The sequence below is a fragment of the Microtus pennsylvanicus genome, chromosome 10 (assembly GCF_037038515.1).
Source record: "Microtus pennsylvanicus isolate mMicPen1 chromosome 10, mMicPen1.hap1, whole genome shotgun sequence".
NCBI classification, from domain to species: Eukaryota; Metazoa; Chordata; class Mammalia; order Rodentia; family Cricetidae; genus Microtus; species Microtus pennsylvanicus.
Genome location: NC_134588.1, coordinates 49,087,975 through 49,110,282, shown reverse-complemented (window position 1 = coordinate 49,110,282; position 22,308 = coordinate 49,087,975). Strand labels below are relative to the sequence as shown.

The 22,308-nt window shown below is 41.5% G+C and overlaps 2 protein-coding genes across 10 annotated transcripts in view; one reads left to right on the top strand and one right to left on the bottom strand.

Moving 5' to 3' along the window:
• LOC142858701 (torsin-1A-interacting protein 2-like) overlaps positions 1-10,674 on the bottom strand; it is a 34,769-nt gene extending 24,095 nt beyond the window's left edge. Inside the window, exons 1-2 of one of the 5 annotated variants that reach the window (XM_075988301.1) lie at positions 4,765-4,879; positions 4,634-4,692 (exon numbers count right to left, since the gene is read on the bottom strand). The gene's annotated coding sequence lies outside the window, so the exon portion shown is untranslated. Of the gene's footprint in view, positions 1-4,633; positions 4,693-4,764; positions 4,884-10,344 lie in introns of those variants that run through there. The other 4 variants (XM_075988304.1, XM_075988302.1, XM_075988300.1 and 1 more) reach the window with 4 other exon arrangements.
• Tor1aip1 (torsin 1A interacting protein 1) overlaps positions 9,517-22,308 on the top strand; it is a 32,119-nt gene continuing 19,327 nt past the window's right edge. For 2 of the 5 annotated variants that reach the window (XM_075988307.1, XM_075988305.1), the window contains exons 1-4: positions 9,829-10,501; positions 12,733-12,807; positions 14,307-14,354; positions 15,394-15,438. In XM_075988307.1, coding sequence (XP_075844422.1) covers positions 10,033-10,501; positions 12,733-12,807; positions 14,307-14,354; positions 15,394-15,438 — 637 coding nt within the window. In that variant the 5' untranslated portion in view covers positions 9,829-10,032. Of the gene's footprint in view, positions 10,502-12,732; positions 12,808-14,306; positions 14,355-15,393; positions 15,439-22,308 lie in introns of all 5 variants that reach the window. The other 3 variants (XM_075988309.1, XM_075988308.1, XM_075988310.1) reach the window with 3 other exon arrangements.

Genomic DNA, 22,308 nt, shown 5'->3' with positions numbered 1-22,308 from the left:
GGTCTTGAACTCTGCCACTCCAGTGCTGGGATTAAAGGTGTGTGCCACCACGCCTAGCTTGTTTACTCACTTCGGGCTTTTTAAATCCTTAAGTATCTTTATGTAACCTCGCTGGACCTCAAACTCAGATCTGCCTGTACTGCCTCTACCTCCCAATGCTGGTGGTTAAAGGTGTGCACTAGACAACCTGCCCTGTATTAATTCTTTGAGACAGGGTCTTCCCTCATTCACCTGGAAGGTAGGCTGGTAGCCAGCAATCTTCCTGTTTCTCCCCCATCCCATACCTGGGATCATAGACAGGGTCTCACTATGTAGCTCTGGCTGGCCTGGAACTAGCTATATAGACCATACCTGGTACTACCAACTCACAGAAAAGTTTCAGAAACGATGCCATTTCCTTACATGCTTCATTCAATATCTTATGTAAGGGGAAATTGTTAAAACCAACAAACTCAACATTGATAAGTCTACTAATAAAATCACATTAAAACTTTACCAGTTTTCCCATTAATGTTCTTTTTCTGTTCTAGGTTCCAAGCCAGGAACCCCACACCACATATTCTACCTACTATCTTCCCTAAACTGCTAAGTGGTTCCTAGCATGTAATACCCACTAGGCATGGTGAACAATAGGATTAACTTCCTAAATTAAGGTTTTGCATCCTATCTGGCACCTTCTCTAAGCTGCTAACTCTATAAATACAGGTTGCTGTTGGATGGCCTATCTTGTTTCCCACAAAGTCCAGCAACCAGTTTTATGTTAAAGGACCTGATTATCTGAAAGGTGTTATCAGCAATCTCTCCAAGAACTTGGAAAAAAATCTTCATGTTTAAAACAGAACCCATATGACATTTAGTTTTTATCTCCTCCATCTCTTATATGTAAGTTTAATTTTACCTTGTCTTTTGTGACCTTGACAGTCTGCAATAGTGTCAGTTGGACGAAGTCTGTCAGTTTAAGTTAACAGTTTATTGTTAACTGAATAAGTGTAACAGTTTGTTGTGATTTGGAAAGCAAAAAGTTCATAGAATAACCAAAACTGAAGAAACAGCATGTCCTCATGCATATTATGCCTATGTCTTACCGAATACAAACCTTAAGCACTAGGTTTGCACACTGTCTCCACTGTCAGGTTACCGCTTTCTTTAGCAGTTAGTATTATCCTAGGAGATACCCCAACTCTTCTCTACCTTTCACTTGCCAGAACCCAGGCAAATGTTACATGAAACCATCACTACGGTGCTTCTTGTTTCATGGCAACGTCCTACTTCCTTCTTACCTGCTATGCTTATTCACTGAATTGTCAGAGTGAACTGGAGATCCCAGTAAGATCAGTAAGGACTTAGGAATACAGACTTTATGGGTTTAAATTCCATACTATCAGCATTCATTTTGCTGTTCCCATTGTTTTAAGTTAGCATTAGGAGATTCTTAAAGTTGGCTCCTGTCCCTCCAACAAGCTTTTCATAAACCAGATCCGAATGTCCACTTCTATTGGACATCAACAAAGTGACCATCAATCAAGACAATAACTATTCTTTAAAAACAGGGCGTCATCATGTTGCTCAGGCTGCCCTTGAACTTAAAATCTTCCTCCTCCAGCTTCCTGAGCAGTTGGTATTACAGGCTGTGCCATTGCACCCAGTTCACCACTAATACTCCATTTCTCTGCCTAACAGTCCTATATAACAGTCCTGGCTGCCCTGGAACTCGCTCGGGTAGACCAGGCTGGCCTCAAACTCCCAGACAATCTGCCTGCTTCTGCCTCTGGAATACTGGGATAAACCACCACTTCCCTCCCAGCCATTTCCTTACTATATTCAACTTATTATCTGATATTAATTAGCATTTCATGGGAGTTAGTCAGAACTACAAATTCATAGACACATTATCCCTGAATCTCTGAAAACCTAAGGAAACGCATGCCAAAATTTAATAGGTTTGCCAGATGATCCTTTGAAACAGGGTGTCTCACTGAACCTGCAGCTAGGCTGAGGTATAGGCAAGCACTGGCCACATTTGACTTTTGACCTGCATACTGGGATCCTAACTAAGTCAGGTCCTGTAAAGTTTAAAGGATCTTTAAAGAACACTTACCTCCCTTTATTATAAAATACTGTTTCTTGTTCATTTTCAAAAGATAATCTGTAACATGCCTGAGTACGAACTATGTTTTCACAGTCACCACTAATAAAACCAAAGGTGACTAGAGGCATTACTATTCCCTATAAGATGTTAAACAGAGGACCACCTAGTTACAAAGCATAGACTGCAATTTTTATGCAAAGAAGTTGTAAGTCAATCAACCCTCGGAGAACTCCTGTCTATAGACATGACCCGCCATCCACAAACACAGAGCCGATCAGCAATCCCCTCCGCTGCCTGAGCCTGAATGCCGGCTCCTGTGCTGACTTGAGTCCTCTCCTCAGGCTGCTGGCATTCTGAACCACAAGCGGGATACCACCACCCAGGTGGCTAAGGCAGTGTGCCAGCGAAATGAGGCAGCAGCACGGAGCAGTACCAAGGTACAAAAGGGGCTCAGAAACTGTAGGTTTCACACGGAAACTGCACTAAATAAAGTACCGCTGTTTTTCTCCAGCGCATCAGAATAAAGTAAATCTGGCGGCTCTATTAGAGCTATCTACACCTTCAAATGACAAAACTAACATTTTAAACTTGATTTTGTCATGTTTAGTTGCAAAGCAACTAAAAAGCAATACATGGGGGGACACGGGAGGAGAGAAGGGAGAGGAAACTGTGGTTGGGATGCAAAATAAATTTAAAAAATAATTTAGAAAAGCAATACAATTTGATCTGTAGAAATAATTAAATTACAAGTGAACTTTATTTCTATTTGGATTGCCAAAATCATGTACTATAATTCCTGTAATACTAGTATACAGCAGAGAAACCCAATTAGTAATATTAGTAATAGCTGTTTTTTCTTTTGTACTTAAATTTCATTTGGTATTCTAAACAACCCTACAACTCCCCACTTTACTAATAAGGAAACAGGCTTAGAAGTACAACGTTATCTGCCAAAGTCCTAAGATCCTCGGGCCAGCAATGGAATCTGGACAGAACAGGAGGTCTGATCAGCCATGACTCCAAAGTCCGTGTATATAACCACTGTTCAGGACATGCTATTGACAGTGCCTGTCTCACTGCACAAAATGGACGACCAAGCACAATCGAGACACAGTCAAGCACGCTACAACTCTAATCCCAGCACCTGGGAGGCAGAGTCTGGTGGATTCTGATTCAAGGCTAAATGATCTAATAATAGAGGGGTTCAGGTAAACCAGGACTATATAATACAGAGATCCTACCTCAAGAAAATAAATGAAACCCCCCCAAAAACAAACAAAAAATCCTACTCTATTTCTCAAGTAACCATCTAAATTCTGGGTATTTGTTTATTACAGAAGCTCTCAGTGTGGTAATCTCTATATTAGGAGGGAAACTCATTAAAAAAAGAAAAAGCTTACATGAGTTAGCCAAGGTCACATGACAACTGCAGCAAAATTGGTTATCTAGTTGTGGACTCTGCACTAGATCAATTAACAACATTACTTAAGAAAGCGCCTCAAAATAATAAATGTCACATTGCTTGGTTTAAACTATCCCAATCCAGAAGGCTTCCCAGAAAATTTAAAACTAGTAGTTCTGGGACCCTATGGTAGCCATTAAAAACAAAACCTTTCATATATTTAAATAAACTATTTTTAAAATGTAAGGACAGGCACTTTGGGTGTGGTTAGGCACGCTTTTAATCCCAGCATTCCAGAGGCAAGAGGGCGGTCAGGACTCCAAACAGAAACCCTGTCTTGGGGAGAAAAAAAGACAGGAACACAAACAAAATCGGTGTATTTAATTAGAAAAGTTAACTCATCTCTGGATCAATAAAAACAAGCATAAAATCTGACAATACAGAGAGTACTACAGATTTTGTTTAAAGAAAGAGAATGAATTTGTTTGGTTTTGTTTTTCGAGACAGGGTTTCTCTGTAGCTTTGGAGACTGTCCTGGAACTAGCTCTTGTAGACCAGGCTGGCCTAGAACTCACTGAGATCCGCCTGCCTCGGTCTCCCGAGAGCTGGGATTAAAGGCGTGCACTACCACCGCTCCGCTAAGGATGAATTTTTTAAAATGGGTATGTAACACAGCTGAGTACATAAAAAAGCAAGCAAAATAATTATAGGTCTTATTAAAATTTCAACGTTGGCCGGACCGTGGTGGAGCACCCTTTTAATCCCAGCACTAGCGAGGCACAGGCAGTCGGATCCCTCTCTCCGTGAGTTCGAGGCCAGGCTACACAGAGAAACCCTGTCACTAAAAACAAAACAAAAAAACTTCAAAGTTTGTTCCTTTCAGCACTATTAGTAAGTGGAAAACGCAAATATTCTATCTTTTAAGGACTAGAATGACTCCTAGGACCCTGGTATGCAGAGAAAGGAGAAACGGACACTTACAGTAAGAATTCGCCTTTACATTTCAAAACTTAAAAGTAATTCTAATTCTCATCTGAAGTTTCTACCAAAAATCTACTCTCACTTTGTTTCGTTTTATGCTTGAAAGATTCCAGGTACACTTTCTGCACACTCCCGGAAATTATATACCCATCCCAACCTACCTCGATTTCTGTTTGCGCCGTAGGGAGGTGGGGGTGGGGAGGGATCCTTTCTCAAAGACCTTTTGAGAGGAGAAAATAGCGGTTCAGACTCTAAAACATGTTAAAGTTGTGATTTCGTTTTGCTTACTTACAAATTCCAGTCAAGTTTTAAATCACGGGATAGTCAGGATCAGCGGCAACAAGACTGTTCCTCCAGCTCCACAGCGCTGGTCTGCAACCCCCAGCCGCCACGGCAGAATGTCGCCTGTCCCGCCCACGTGACGTGAACTCCGCAGGGAGGAGCTCATGGAATGCTGGGATAGGTAGTCCCTTGATCCCACCTCCCCCAGCTCCTCCCACTAGACTTCCCGGAACCTCAGCACTGGCCTTCGCTTCCAGCCACAGCCCCTCTTCACTTCTCAAGGCTGAAGTGACTGGATGCAAGACTCTGACCACCTAGTCCTTTAAAATAACCTGAAATTCAAGGCCCAGAAAAACCTACGAGGGCAGTACAGTAAGAGACAGTACCTAAAGCACCACTCAGACATGACTTTGAACCCAGCTTCTTAGCCTAACTACAGGCTATCAAACAAATCTAAATCTGTTTGTGCATGTGTCAATGGGTGTAAGTCTTTATACCCACATGAAGTTATGAACGCCAAAGTAGCACGTCTGCTAATGGGCAATAGTAGGCTAGGAATCAAAAACAGATATTTTGGGGCATAGTGGTGAACGCCTTTAATCCTGCACTCCGAAGGCAGAGGAAGGCAGATCTCTGAGTTTTTACTTTACAGGCTGAGACTTAAACTCAGGATCCTCCTTCCCATATAGAGATTAATGGGCCTGTGCCACTAGGCCAGGCTCCAGTTACATTTTCATTTTTATAGTGTTTAAATTTTGTCTGTGAGAATGAGCGGAGCCATCTACCATGTCTTCAGTTTACTTACAGCATTGGCATCTTTTCCTTTTGTTTGTTATTTAGTTTGCCTTTTTGAGATAGGGTCTCACCATGTACCTCTCGCTGGCCTGGAGCTAACTATGTAGACTAGGCTGGCCTAGAACTCACAGAGTCTTCCAAGGGCTGGGACTCAAGGTATGCACTACCATGTCTGTTTTTTGTTGTTTGTTTCTCAAGACAGGGTTTCTCTGTGTAGCCCCTGGCTGTCCTGGAACTCACTTTGTAGACCAACCAGGCAGGCCTCCAACTCAGGTAGATCTACCTGTCTCTGCCTTTGAGTTCAGGGATTAAAGGTGTGTGCCACCACGCCAGCGTATTTTTTAAATAAAAAACAACAACAAAATAATCAAGGTTTTATTAGCCAGGCAGTGGTGGCCCATGCCTTTTAATCCCAGCACTTGGGAGGCAGTGGCAGGCCAGTCTCTGAGTTCGAGGCCAGCCTGGTTTACAGAGCAAATTTCAGGACAGCTAGAGCTACACAGAGAAACCCAGTCTCATAAAAGTAAAATATAATAAAAATAAAAAGAAGGCTAGTCAGTGGTGGCCCACACCTTCAATCCTGGCACTCAGGAGATAGAGACAAGCTAATTTCTGTGATTTCAAGGTTAGCCTACTCTACAAAGCTAGTTCCAGGACAGTCAAGGCTGTTATATGGTGAAATCCTGACTGGAAAAACAAAAAACAAAAAAACAAGGTTTTACTATGCATCCCTGCCAGATCTAAATTCACTATGTAGATGACGCTAGCCTCAAACGCTCAAAAACATTCACCTACTTATGCAACTCCACCCGCGTCGTAGTGCTGGGATTAAAGGTGTGCGCCATCAAATCTTTTTTTTTTTTTTTTTATGTAGGGTATTATGTAGCCGGATGCTGGCCTCCAGCTCACTACATAGCAGAGAATGACCCTGAACTTCCGACTCCCCTGCCTCCATTTTAGGACTGTACCACCACATATATTAGTTTATACAGTTTATAGGACCCAAGACTTAGTGCATGCTAGGCAAGCATTCTGCCAACTGAGCTACATCCCCAGCACTTCCTCCTTTCCTTATTAAAATTAATACTTTCGCCCTTGCTGCAAAAGTCATAACCCCCATAGTATTTCCCTGCCCAATCAGAAATGTGATTATGCACAATAAACCTTTTATAGAACGATTTTATTTATAGGTATATGTATATTTATATGTATGTGTACACATGTGCCTATGGGAGTTAATGTGAGCCATGTTTTTGCAGAAGCTCAAGGATGCCAACAGAAGGTATCAGATTACCTAAAATTGGAGTTACAAGCTATTGTGGGCCACCATGTTAGTGCTGGGAACAATAAGAACAGCAAGAACAGTAAGTACTTTTAAGATTTGAGCAAACTCTCCAGCCACCCCCACACCCCTTCAATAATAAAGAGAATATTTTTAAATGATTTGCCAAGCATGGTGACAAATATCTGTAATCCTAGCACTTGGGAGATTGGAGTCAAAGAGTCAGGAGTTCAAAGCTAGCCTCAGTTTTATAGTGAGTTCTAGGCCAGACTGGGCTATATCAGACCCCATTTCAAAAAGCCCTACTCAATAAAATATTTATTTAAAACAGCTGACGAGCACTGATTGTTCTTCCAGAGGATGGAGCCACCCAAACGGTGGCTAGCAACTGACTGTAACTCCAATTCCAGGGGATCAAATGCCCTCCTCTGGCTTTCATGGGCACCAGGCACACACGGGTACACAGGCATACATGCAGGCAAAACACCTATGCACAATTTTTTTTTTCACTTAAAAGTTGCTTAATTTAGCAACCGGGTGGTGGCGGTGCACACCTTTAATCCCAGCACTGGGAAGGTAGAGGTTAGGCAGACCTCTGTGAGTTCAAGGCCAGCCTGGTCTACAAGAACTAGTTCCAGGTCAGGCTCTAAAGCTACAGAGAAACCCTATTTCGAAAAACACAAAAAAAGTTGCTTAATTAGAAAGCCAACATAAAGAGCACATGATTTCTAGATACACTGTTAGCTACACATATGAGCTAATGCCAGTCATTAATTTCAATTTCACCTTTTGTGTATCTATATTCCCTAACATATGGCAAATTCTCTCAGTAAAACTCTTCATTTTTTGACATTTCCCAAATTCCCAAAGGAACTGTTTAAAGTTCAAAGCTCAGATTGCCACACTAATGGCCCAGAAAAATCTCTTATATTACTGGAAAAGAAGTCTACTGTTTATAATGCTATCTCTTTTAGTATGCAAGGGTGGCCCAAAAGAGATTGGGAAAACATCTATAGCAGAATATCTGGTTTGACAAGAATTTGGCTTTAACTGACAGTAATCAAAGTTTGGTGTTTGCAGAGTTGCTAGGAGTGGGTGGCAGAAGCCAGCATTAAGATGATTCATTCCTATAACCTAGACAAGAAGGAAAATCCTAAGCAAATATCTGTTAATGTCAATGCTAACACTACCTGCCTCTAAACTAACATTCTCATTTTTTTCTTTTAAAAAGCTATTCATAAGCCGTTTATAAGCAGTTTTTTATTTCAAAATAACATACATGCCAATTATCCAATAATCTTTGTAACCTCTCATTTTCTCTGATTGACCAATTATGTATAAAACCTCTTCACTTTCTTTTTCAATGCATCCTCCAAACCAGAGTTTTACAAGCCAGCACCCATGTTTCCTTAGTCATCTGTTGTGGTAAATGTTTTAAAGAGACTCTTAACTCACACACACACAGTGCATAATATGAGCTTAGAATATTAATACTATAAAATTTACATCCTTTCAATGTTGTACATGTATGAAAGAATTTTTATGATTGTTAATTGTGTAAATTTACAAAGAAAGCATTACTGAAAACACACAAGCCTGATATTTAAAAAAAAAAAAAAAGTCTCACAAATCATCCAGGCTGCCATGAATAAGTATCACTTTCGTTTTTCCTTAAACAGATTTTTTAAAAAATGATGTGGTCTGGGTATAGTGAGCCACACCTTTATTTAGTTCCTAGCACTTGGGGGTTCAAGGCAGATTTCTGTGACCTTGGGGACAGTCTAATTTCTCTGGCTGTATTTCTTCGTATATAATAAACACTGCTAAACAAAGCTCCAAGAAGGATTTCCTGCCTGACTCTAAATCATCTAATTCTTTGCGTTGGTGACCAAACTTATGAACTACCAGTGAAAATTTCAATAACTGGGAATTTGCATAAGTTTGAGCAACAATTTGAGGTCATTATTTAAAATACTGTAAAAGGAAACACAATTTTTTTCAAAATCATTGTTAATTGGCTTCCAAACAAAAACTTAAAATTGATTCCTTTAGTACTAAAGATCCAGCTTATTGGTAATCCACCTGCCTAGTAAGCTTGAGGCCCCAAGTTCAGTTCCCAGTACTTGCGGGAGTGGGGGTGTCTATTCATTTATATCATAGAAAGTTCTCCAAGGAGACATGCTATGTATTTGAGTGTAGCAGAATTTCTCTTAATAGTAACTCAGATTTACAAGTAAGTTGAACTTCCTTCAGTTTGTCTAAATTTAGTTATAAACCTCTGGATTATACGTGTAAATATGGTATACAAAATTGAGACAGTTTTGTCCATGTTTTCATAGTCTGTGAATGCAGAAACTCTAATAAATGAAAGGCAGAAATACCACATCTAGAATCGAAGTAAAATGGCCGTCTAAATCGTACTACTGCTTTTATTCCGGTACCTGTTCATCTACACTGTGCCTAAGGCAGCATTCAGTCTTCCCAACCGTGCTGCTCGAACAGAACTTCCATGTCAAACTTCAGGAATAAGGTTTAAATTAGGCTACGCTTCAAAAATGGAAATCCACCTAACGAGTATGACTCAACACTATTTTAAAGGGCCCGTGAGTGAGTTAAAAGTTTAAACTGGGGGTGCTTAACACTATAATTTTCGCTGTAAGATGACATGCAAAAATATCTCCGATCATTCCTCCTCCTAGGGACTTCGGAGAAGGAGTAACTGGAAAACTGCGCAACAGTTGGGATCAAGGGAAACTCGCCCTTTCCCAGAGCCTCTGGGACCCGGGACCAGCGAGCGCCTCCAGGGGGGGCGGGGGAGGGCAACGGGACACCAACAGTTGGCACGGGCCACCTGTTCCACCACCTCCTCGTCGCCCCCACCTTTCCCTCCCTCAAGGCCAAGGACAGCGACGTCCTCCTCCGCCTTCTCCTCCTCTTTGGTGTCTCGAGCCAGGAGGCGGGAGTGACCCACAGCAGCTGACCCAGCTCGGGCACTGCCTCTCCCACAGCCCGCAGGACACACCATGGGCCCAGAGGCTGGTTTGTGGCACACTAGCGACGACGCAGGCGGCGGCCCCGGCGACTCTCAACTACCTCCCTGACCACTACGACAACCTCCCCGAGGCCATCACCACCACCTGCAGGGGATTCTACCGGCGGCAAAGCCAACCCCACAACGGACTAACAGCTACGTAAACAATTATGGAGGGAGAGAGGAGGCGGACCGAGGGGCTGGGGGAAGGATGGGCCATCGACGTCACACCCAGAGCCCCCATCCGGGAACTAAGGCGGAGGCTCGCCCCTCAAAATGGCGAGAGCAGTGACGCGCCTGCGTACGGAACGTATCCGTCGCGCCCCGGACGACGGGAAGTGAGGTTTTCAGAAGAGCCGCCAGAAGTGTACGGCGACTTCGAGCCCCGGGTGGCCAAAGAAAGGTCCCCGGGGGGAAGACGAACCCCGCCAGAAAAGTTCCGGCCGGATTCTGCGAAAGAGGAAGTGAGAGAAAGCGCTTACAATCTTCGGTCTCGACCACGGAGGCGGCGGGGACCCCAGAAAGCCGAGGAGATGAAGACGCGAAGGGCGGCCCGGATTGAGCAGTTCTCACAGCAGCCTCAGCCGAAGGCGTCTCCGACTACGAGCAGGCGAGGGTTCCGGGACTCTGAGTCCTCAGGTGAGGACGGCGGAGATAACAGTTTCAGCTGCCAGCTCCCGGGCGTGCGCAGTGGCGTTCACGGGCCGGCGGGAGGAGCGCCCCCGTGGAGTCCGGCCCCGTCGACTAGCTAGGGGTGGCCGCGGCCCTTTGGGCGCGCACTCCGGGGCTGAGTCCACCCGGACCCTCAGGAGGGAGGGACGCACTGACCCGGGGAAAGATGGTGGTGCGGAGCGAGCGGAGCGGATACGGGGAGCTCTGCCCTGTCGCTGGGCATCACTTTAGGGGAGTGTAGGTCGCCTCTTTCTGCTGGCTTTTGCTAGCGTCGGCGATTAAGCCATTGTCGGGAATCCAAAATTACTTTAGGTTCGGTTTCGTTTCCGTCCCCTCTGCGAAGGCTTCTATCGAAGCCACTTCCACACTTCCATTTCCTTTTTTTTTTTTTTTTTTTAATCTCGGGGCCACCGAGTCCCAAGCAGAGAATCATGGTTTTAAGTTAACTTTCCAGTCTATTTCTCTTCCCGGCAAAACTGGGGAAAAGATTTGTTTTCTAGGCGAATGCTACGAAGAATAGCCGACCTTAATGAATTGGTTTGTGACTTTACTCCAAGTGTGGTGGTCTCTAACCACCCCGCCCCCGTTTGAAGGCCATCCCTGTAACCTCAAGTACCTAAACAAATCAAGACCGACAAAGTACCGAAATAAAACAAAGTTCTTTTAATTAGGGAAGCTTCTTCTAAGTGAACCCCCAACTGCCGACAGTGTGTGTACTGTAGTTTTAGTTAAGTTACAAGTGAATCAAATTTCCTTAAAGACATCCTTCCACACCCTGATGTCAGATATAACTGAGTTGTCACAAGTGGTTCCCAGTAAGTCCCATGAAAATCACCTGTGAGGTAAAATTTTGGAGCGTTTGAGTCACAATGGAATGACATAGCTGGTAGTAGACATTGATAGATCTATAAAAGTAGTGAATATTCAGCTTGGAGCACAATAGACGGCTCGCAGGTTTAACCTCCTTGCCCCTAAAATCCTGACACACTTGAAGACCTGTTGATTTTGGGGCTATTTATGCTACAGATATGTACGTCCTTGTGAATGCAACATGACACTTTCTTTCATATATATGTTAGTAGTGTTTCTTTTAAGATGATAAACTTCTTGAAAAACAGGAACCTGTCATGTATGCCTCATAGTAATTTAGTTCTTTGCACATGGGAGGCAATGTAACTGTATTACTTTTTATTGACTCTCCCTAAGAGCTTCCTTATTTAAATAAATTTTACCTTTTGGGACATTTTTAAAGGATTTAAACATTTCTTCTACCTGCTTAATCCTCATCAATTTTGAATTTTTTTTTTTCTTGAGACAGGGTTTCTCTGTAGCTTTGGAGATGTCCTGGAACTCACTTTGTTGACCAGGTAGCACCTAGTGCTGGGATTAAAGGCGTGTACCACCACCGCTTGGCTTGTGTGGTTTTGCTTTTTGTTTGTTTTAATTTTGTTTTTTTGTGGTTTTTTGTTTTGTTTTGTTTTTTCCTTTTTTTAGTTTTTCAGGGCAGGGTTTCTCTGTAGCTTTGGAGGCTGACCTGGAACTAACTCTGTAGACCACAGGCTGGCCTTGAACTCACAGAGATCTGCCTGTCTCTTTTTTTCTAAAGTAACATTTTTATTGTAAAGCAACAATTAATAGTTTATATTTTGTTTTACTTATATGTGTGCCTGGGCATTTGCGTGTATCTGTGTGTGTACTGTAGTTTTAGTTAAGTCACAAGTGAATCAAATTTCCTTAAAGAAATTTTCACACTTGTGAGCAGGTACTCTTTCTTGGAAGCCAGAAGATATCGGGTCTGTTGGAACTGACGTTACTTGGATCCTCCAGTCCTCTGAAAGAGTAGCTAATGCTCTTAACTACTGGGCCGTCTCTCTAGGCCTCATTACACTATGTCTTCATAAGAGTTCTGACTAGTTAGCCGGGCGATGGTGGCTCACGCCTTTAATCCCAGCACTCGGGAGGCAGAGGCAGGTGGATCTCTGTGAGTTCGAGACCAGCCTGGTCTACAGAGCTAGTTCCAGGAGAGGCTCCAAAGCCACAGAGAAACCCTGTCTTGAAAAAGAGTTCTGACTAGTTCAATTTCCAGTTCTGAAACTAGAGAAATTGAGTACTTGGATCTGTTCTGTTAAATGTGCAGACTCTGTGCCTTGATTTCTCCCAGATCGTTTAACGTATTTTATCTATTGTCCTTTCTACAGAGGATGAATCTTCTTCCCAAATTGTTACAAACCAAACAACCTCAAAGAAAACTGTCAGAACACCAGAGACTTCAAGTAAGAATAATTTGTTTTTTTGTTTTTCTCTTTACCTGTCAAGGGCTCACCAAGAACTACAACTCAACACTTGAGAGTTTTGTGAGCCTTTACCAGTTTTCTAAATTAAGCCAAGTGGTATTTCCAAGGACAGACGAGCGTGAACCATTGATTGAGTTCAACTATCAGCTACTTTGTATTTGTTAATCTTCACAACCTTGTAGGGAAGTATTCTCCCCCTTAGTAGATGAGAAAGCTAGAGCTCCGAGTACCGAAGATTCTTCTCGACAATCGCGTGGTATGTGACTAAACTAAAACTTAGGCTCACGTTTGTCTACCTGAAACCTTTCCATTTTCCCCACACCCTCACTTTCACTCTCGGATAATAACTCATCAAGTGTCAAACGGTATGTCACTGTGCCTTCTACTGTTTCTGCACGCTAAAACCCCGGCACAGTGCGTTTCAGTGCTGTCAGCTTATTCCTATGATTCCTTAAACCCAGGCTATCAGTAGTAAGGTCCCACATCGTTGCTTTATGTACCACCCCGAAGAGAAAAGATACTGCCAATTTCCTCGTAATTTATGATAACATGCCATAATTACATAGTATGATTTCAGAAATGTTTAAGATCTCTCTAAAAGGGAAATAGTTTACATGTTATGTTTAATAGTTTACTGAAGGTTTTTTTGTTTTGTTTTGTTTTTAATTCTTGTGTGTCTGTGATGTGTGTAGGTGCCACTGGGCACTTGTGAAGGTCAGAGAAAAACCTTATGAAGTAGATTCCCTTCTATCTCTATGTGAGTCATGGGGATTGAATTCAGATTGTTAGATTTGGCAGCAAGTGCCTTTACCCATGGAGCCATCTCACTGGCCTAAGCAAATGTATCTTTATACAAATGACTTTATCACAAACCCTTTACCTTTGAACTAAGACCATCTGAAATGAAATATGGCTAGCTTAAAATTTTACTTAAAATTAGTCTATCCAATTCCTGGTCATATACTTGATTAAATAGTTGAACAGACTATGTTAACTCTAAAAATATATCACAAGTATATATCACGAAGTGTGATAGCACATGCCTGTGATGCCAAAACTTGAAAGGCCAAGGCAGGAGAGTTTTTCCAGTATAAGGCTTGCCTATGCTACTAAGTGAAACCTGTCTCCAAAATAAGCAGAGGCCAATCTGGCACAAAGAATAGACAATCAAGTTGATGATATAATGTATATTTTGGTCTCCACCCCACCCTACTTTGGCATGCTGAGGATTGAACTCAAGGCCTAATACAAGCTGAAAAAGCTACATTTCTTCAAGACCATATATTTTATATAGGAGGTAAATTTACTCTAGTTTACTGTTGTTAGTAGTTCCCAGGAGGCCATCCTATAGAGAAATTTGCCTTTAGTTCTCGATCATAATCAAAGTTTGGGAAACCTCCTTGACCAAATGAGAATGATTGCATACTAAATCTTATGTTTCACATATTTTTCTCTCCCTGCACCCGTGATGCGTGAAGGTCCTTTAAGTAACTTATGCAGACCCCCACTAAGAAGCCCAAGATCTGGTAAGAGATCACTCTGTTGATTTAACTCTTTCTTATAAAGACAATGTAACTTCTAGACGAGACGTTTATTCTTGTGGATCAAAATTTGGCCAGGCATGGTGGTGCACACTTTAATCCTAGGGAGACAGAGGCAGGGGGATCAGGAAACCAAGATCATCTTGGCTACAGAGAGGTTTTTTTGTTGTTGTTGTTGTTGTTTGTTTTGTTTTTCGAGACTGGGTTTCTCTGTAGCTTTGGAGCCTGTCCTGGAACTAGCTCTTGTAGTCCAGGCTGGCCTCGAATTTACAGAGATCCGCCTGCCTCTGCCTCCTGAGTGCTGGGATTAAAGGCATGTGCCAACACCGCCCGGCAGCTACAGAGAGTTTAAGGCCAGCCTAAGGTAGGTAAAACGAATGAAGTCTTTCTGCATCCTTTGTTGTCCACCCTGCCTTAACATCAGGAGAGATAGTTATTTTCACCTGCATCTTTTGACAGGGCTGAGGCTTGAGCCCACAGCCTTGCACATGCTAGGCAAGCTTTCTACCAGAGCTGTGTCTACTGCGGTCTTCCTTTTTAAACATATAGCTTGGATCAGTGAATATTCTGTTCTTCCTGCTGCTTGTTTCCACTTCATTTCACATGTGTCAAGATATCTTTCCATATTGATGGATATAAAAGGCTTCTGGGTTGTTTTTACAAGATTATTTCTTATGTGGTGCTGTGGTTCTTTTGTGCTTGCATGATACTTTCAAATTAAGGTCAAGGACTTTTTAGTTTTCTCAGTATATTACTAACAAAAAACTCAAGACTAAGGCTTTATAGCACGGAGCTATAAAATGTTGGGGCCTCAACGAATTTTCCCTTGACTAAAACTTTGGAAGTCCTTAAATGGTTGCTCCATACAATCTGCTTGCACTTTCTTTTCTGCTTATTGGTCTTTTCTATTAGATCTCTGTTGCTGCCTTTAAGAGGATAAGGGCTCATCTGAGCTTGTGGTTAAGGAACTGTATGCTGCTTTCCCTTTTCGGTTCTAATCATTTTCTTGCTGTCTTTCTTACAGATTCAGCGTACAAAACAAATGGAAATACTAGAATGAATGAAATAGGTTTGCTTTTCTCTAATTCTTAGATGTTCTTATTAAGACTATTACTTTGTTCATTATCTCAGCTTTTGAGGCAGTGTCCCTGAAACGATGGCCTACTGTAATTCCTTAGGTTTTACTCTGGCTAAAATTATGTCTTATTTATTACGTAACTCCTATGAAAATGCGTCATAATAAAGTACTTTTGTGTGGTGCTAAGGATTGAACCATGGCCTCACACATGCTTGACACGCATTCTACCGCTGAGCCTCATCCTCTCATTCCTCCTGTGTGTCTTGTTCTGTTTTTGTTGCTGTTGTTGTTTTGGTTTTGGTTTGTTTTCTGAAACAAGGTTTCATGTATTGTGACTGGTCTCAGCTATGTAGCTGAGGATATTCTGGAACTCTTGATCCTCCTGCCTTCACCTCCCAAGTGCTTGAATTACAGATGTGTGCCACCAGACCTAACAAAGTAAGGTACTTTCTATTAGCCTTTGTAAAATTTATATACTGTGAGGAGAAAGGAAATGTCAGCTAAGGTATTTTATTTCCCTAGATTCAGAAACTCAATTTGTTTTTGTTTCCTAAAAGTCGTGCCCTTTGCCTTTTTGTTGTTGTTTCACTAATTTAAATTCTTTATAGTGTTTGACTTGATATAGAATTATCCTGACCCGCGGGATACGAACGGGGGTCCCTGATAAACCTAGTGGAGAGGAATGAAAGGAGACATGAGAAAAGACGGCAAGACAGGATTTCTGATCAAGCCGTTTTGTTTATTCTTTCTCAGAAGCTGTTATATAGCAAACGGGCAAAGCGGGGAAGGGAAGGGTGTCAGGAAACTCAGGTCTGCTGGAATTCAGGTCCGGAGACATCCTTAGCTGATAAGTAAATACTGAGGGTCTGTAATTGTTGACTAACCAAGGAAAATGCTAATAGGTTCCGGAGCCTGGTGCCTGCAGGTCTCTGTTAGGAGATAAGATGCCAGGTTAATTTCCTAGACCCTGCAGAGGGGATAGAGCTAAATATCTTTCTTAACTTGTGAGCTTAAGATGGCTGTAACCAAAATGCAGATCTCAAAATACAGGCCTTTGCTTCTGGCATAGAATATGAGATTTTAACATCTGGTTTTAGGGATCTAGGGATATGGTTCAGGGGTAAGCATGATTCTTGCATACATGAAGTATGGAATTCAAATTCCTAGTACTTACATAAAAAGACAGGCATGGCTTCAGTGCTTGTAACCCTAACTGCTGTGTATTGGAGGCAGATGAATCCTGGATTCTCCACAGCTAGCTTTCCTAGCTGAAATAACAAAACAGTAAAATCTGTAGCTTTAAATGGGCCTGTTGGCTCATGCCTTAGTCCCAGTACTTAGCAAGAAAAAGCAAGAGGACCAGGAGTTCAAAGCCATCTTAGCTTTACTTGAAGCTACTTTGGGTGCAGTTGGAATTCATTTAAAATGTAAAGACAAATTTTAAAAAAATTTCCTTTATAAGTGCATAGTTACAACTTCCTCTAGTAAACATGTTTACCTAGGTCTGGTCTAAGTTTTACAGAATACTTCAAAATCCAGTTTCTGGATGCTAAAATGAACTTTGCAATATATACTGTATCATATGTGCTTTTACTTACAAGAGTTTCCTTTTTGATTTTTTTTTTTTAGTAGAGTCAGAGCCTCATTTAATCCAGGCTAGCCTCAAATTCACTATGTAGCCAAGAATGACTTAGAACTCATGATCTTCCTATCTTCACTGTCCAAGTCTAGGATTACATACTTTGCTACCATGCCCAGCTTCCATGAGAGTTTCTTAAATTCTCTATTTAACTGGGCATAATTTATTTAACACGCGCATCTATTTAACATGGGGACATGACTGTAATAATCGTAGCACCTGGGGTAAGTAGGGGGCAGTGGTAAAACAGGATTGCCACTAGCTGTGAGGTAGCTAGTCTGGGCTACATTAGAGTTCTAGGTCTGCATGGACTACAGAGCAAGACTGTCTTTAAAAAGAAAAAAAAATAAAGGAAGCTGAATTAGCAGGAAGTGAAATCAAAGCAGGACATAACTCATAGATGCTATTGATTCATCGTCAGATTGTATTTAATTATATAGGCTCTTTTAAGATTTTTTTATTTTATGTTTATGAATGTTTGCCAGCATGTATGTGTATGTGTCTGGTGCCCATGGAGGTCAGAAGAAGGCATCAGATCTGGAACTAGAGTTACATGTGGTTGTGAGTCACCCTGTGGGGGCTGGGAATTAAACCCTGGTCCTCTAGAGGAGTAGCCAATGCTAACTACTGAGCCATCTCTCTAGCCCAGGCTGTATATTCTTGTAGCTTCCATTAAAAGATGAAAACAAGCCAGACACACAACTATATAGCCTTAGCACTTTGAAGACTTGATAGAGAAGGATCAGAAGTGGGAGGACAGCAAGACCCTATAATCCTGTCTCCAAAAAAAGAAAGACGAGAGACAAAAATGTTTAAATAGTGAGCAGCAGGCTCCGACTGTTTTTCTTACGTTGCTATGTGTGAACAGACATCTTTTTACCCACTTCCTACATCAATGACTGACCTAAACGCTAAGACCATAAAGGGCTGTGAGGTTTTTTCTTTCTTTTTGTAATCTCAGAATATGTTAGGTAATGAAAAGAAAAACACGATTAAAAGTTACTGGAATCTCAACACTCAGGAGGCTGGGTAGGACTGTGAATTTGAGGTCAGCCTGGGCTACTAACTCAAACGAAAAGTAGTCATAATTGTAAGTTGTTCTAACAGTTTGTGGTGAATATGGAGGGAAAGTGCCCTGCATGGAGAGGTTCAGCTTTTTAAGCAGGAAAGGCATTTGATTGAAATTTGAAATACAAATAGTAGGCAAGGGCAGGAAAGAGACTTGCAAATACTGCAGACTGCCTTTGGACCTCACTAATTTGCCTTTACAGACCATGTGTTGAAGGAGCTACAAGTCCTCGATATTGGTGACAGCAACTACGTTAGTGGTCTCTTCGTTAGAGGTCTTGAGTAATGTGTAGAATGATGTTCTCAGTCTCAATAAGAATTGCTGTGTGTCTGTCTCTGAGTGTGTAGAGGTCAGAGGACAACTTGTTGGAGTCATTTTTTCTTTTTTCTTTTTCTGTTTTTCTTTCCTTTTTTTTTTTGTTTTTGTTTTTCGAGACAGGGTGTCTCTGTAGCTTTGGAACCTGTCCTGGAACTAGCTCTTGTAGACCAGCTGGTCTCGAACTCACAGAGATCTGCCTGCCTATGCCTCCCGAGTGCTGAGATTAAAGGCATGTGCTACCACTGCCCGGCCATTTTTTCTTTATTTTCCTTCCACTATTGGGGTTATAAGAAAGGAATTCAGGTCTTAGTGACTTGGTGGCAGCTGAGCCATCTTGTCGGCCCAATGATTAGATCAAAATAGTCTTGTATAGCCAATTATCAACTGTGTCTTGAATGCTATTGATGAATATTTAAGGATGTTAATAACATTAATAGGATTCTAAAGCTGGGCCGTAGTGGTGCATGCCTTTAACCCCAGCACTTGGGAGGCAAAGGCAGGTAAACTATGTGAGTTCGAGGCCAACCTGGTCTACAAGAGCCAGTTCCGAAGCTCCAGAGAAACCCTGTCTCAGAAAACAAAACAAACAAAAAAAGAATAACCAGTTTGCATGTTATTGCATCATCTTTTCACAAAATAAAATTGGGGGCGGGAAACAATAGCACTGGGTGTAGCAGTGATTCCTGCACTCCAGAACTCAGAAAGCCAAGGAGGAATGAGGATGAGTTTCAGCTGGGGATACATAGCATGACATTTAAAATTACCAATATTCAGTCACACATCTGGTTTCAGATCTCTAAACACAAAAAATGCTCATTCACTACATGGAAAACTGAAACAATATCAAGAGAATTAAAGCAGGCCGAAATTAAAAAGAAAAAAAGAATTCTAAAGAAAAGCTCTTCAGACAGACAATAAGTAAACAATTTTCACCTATAATCAAGGAAGAAGGAGACAAGTGAATTATGAGTTTGAAGCTAGTCTGTGTTATATAGCTAGACCCTGTCATTAAATTGAAAAGAAAAATATGACTATAAGTATTCAATGTACCCCTTTTTTCATTATTACAGATTAAAAATCAGTTTAGTCTTTTACTTTGTGACACAGCCTCTATCACTGCTTAACTTAGAGCTTGTAATCTTCCTGCCTCTGCCCCCAGATCCTGGGTTACAGGCATGTTCACCACACCTGGTTTCAGTTCAATCTTTATAAAAGTTTTTGTATAGAAAAGTTTTTGTATAGTAAATAATTTATAGAGTAAGACAGGTGTGGTGGCTCATGCGTGCTGTCTGAATAATTATACAAATTAAAACTGCTATACAAAGAGTAAAATACGATAATAGTCTTGTGATTTGAAAATAAAATTTGAAAGCTGAGCATGCTAGTAATCAAGAGTCAGAGGCAGACTCAAAGAGAAAAAAGAAAGGAAAAACTTAAGAGGGCAGAGAGAAGGTTCAGGGGGTACTGGCACTTGCTGCCAATCATAACCACCTGAGTTCAGTCCCAGGAGCCCACATGATGGTTTCTTCTGCAACTTGTCCTCCAATCACAACACAAACACACTCAACAAATATAATTTAAAATTTTAAACTAATAAATAAAAAATTAAAGGGTAAAAGACTTTAAAAAGTGAAACCATTCCTGTAATTTAGAATGAAAGTAATATTGTAATCATTTTTCTACCCCTGATGTGTGTGTGTACATGTGCATAAGAGAGAGAGAGAGAGAGAGAGAGAGAGAGAGAGAGAGAGAGAGAGAGAGAGAGAGAGAGGAGGGAGGGAGAGGAGTTTTGAGCTAGAGTCTCACTGTCCAGCCTAGGCTGGCTTACCCTCACCAGTGAGTCTTGTGCCTTAGCCACTGCTGAGTGCTGGAATCACAGTTGTGCAGCTCCACATCCAGCAACTTTGCATTTTACTACTTTAAAAAAAATGGAGGAGCAATCATGGGGCACCTCATCCACAGCATGTATTGTGCCAGCTTTTAGCTCTCTGAGAGAAGTGTGGTGTTACTGGAAAGTTTCTTTGAGGGGTTGGTTGTCTGTTTTCTAGCAAAAATGTTGACAAATACATTTTAGACACTGATTTATACTTGCCATTATTTTCAGTAGAACTTTGAATAATATTATACTAATCTAGCTAAATTTATGTGAAAAAATTCCAAATTCATAATGTAATGTTTAGAATCACTTTCTGAAATCATACTTTTCACCTGTCGGCCTAAAATGAATAACATGAAAACCAACTCTAAAACAAAGTTTATTGGAGAATTGCAGCTATGGTCGACCCATATTTCCAAGGTAAAAAGCAGAAAGAAACTTAAAGACAAGTCAGCCTTAGCTGTGTTGAAATAAACCACACTGACAGGAAGTATTGCAGGAGTCAGTCGCGAACTTGAGGCAAGGTTGAAGAAGGTATGTGTCAGTAGAGTTCTGCCTTGTACTAGACCACACAGACGGAAGGAACTGTGACTAATGTGCGCGGTTTGGATTTTCAGAATCGCTGTTACAGTACTTAGCACACTCACACTTTCGCGGAGCCTGTTGGGTTGGGCAAAAATGACTTTTGTGATGCCGAATGCTCTTGTGCCCTTTTAAAAAGCAGATGGCCATAAAAGCTGAAAAGAGATGTTCTCCTGGCTTCATTAAAGTCCGAGTCATCCTAATCCTCTACAGGGTTGTTCAGTATTTTCACCCAGTTATGCTTATATTTGGGTGTAACTTCCTTTACTGAAAAAGACAAACTGTCTCAAAGAAACAACTTATAACAAATCTTTCATAATAGGGCATGTGCAGACCCTGAGTCTTACGTTTGATTGATGTGTTTGGTTGTTTAAATTTAGATTTCCCATTTCTGAACAACAGCAATGTTCATTACCCTATTGGAACTGAAAAAGGGGGATTTTTTTTTTTTGGTTTTTCGAGACAAGGTTTCTCTGTAGCTTTGGAGCCTGTCCTGGAACTAGCTCTTGTAGATCAGGCTGGCCTTGAACTCACAGAGATCCTGCTGGGATTAAAGGTGTGCGCCAACACCAGACCTAAAAAGGGGGATTTCTTTTCTTTTCATACTTCCTGTTTGTTACACCAGTTCACAAAGGATGTGTTTGTTCCTTCAGCTGGTTAGGCTTTTGAAGGAAGTAGGAGGAGTCTGGCAAATAGAATTAAAATGTGTAAACTTGTGGTACCTGTAGGAACCTAGAATATTTGTCAATGTACAATTTAATGTTTTCTTCACACAGTTATATTTATAGTGCAAACAGGTGTTGATGTTATCTAGATATGGAAATAACTGGGCTAGCTTAAAGATAGACAAATATATTTTATCTATTATAAGGTGAAAACTCACACCACAGGAACGGAAGATCCAGGCTCTGTTTGACCATAGGGGAAGCTACACAGAGAGCGCACCTGGGTGGTGCACAGGTTTTATTTCCTGGTCCCAGAAAGCCACGCCTAAGCTAGGTTCCACCTCTTAAAGATTATTGGTTAACAAGGCTTTCCCCATCAAACAGGCCTATAAAAGGAAAAAGTATACTTTATTTCTAGCTAGGTGTAGTTCTATACGCCTGTAATACCAGCATCCAAGATATAAGTAGTAGGATGAAAAGTTCAAAGCCAACCTTGGCTACATAGCATATTTGAGGTTATCTGGGCTATCTAAAATTCTATTGCAAAAACAAGAAAAACTAAAACCCTGGGACTAGAGAGATTGGCTCTGAAGTTGAGTGCTTGCTCTCCCAGTAGACCTTAAAACCCTCACACTTCAGAGGCAGGTGAGTTCAAGGCTAGCCTGGACTATATAGTAATTTCTAGGCCAGTCAAGACTATACAGTAAGGTCC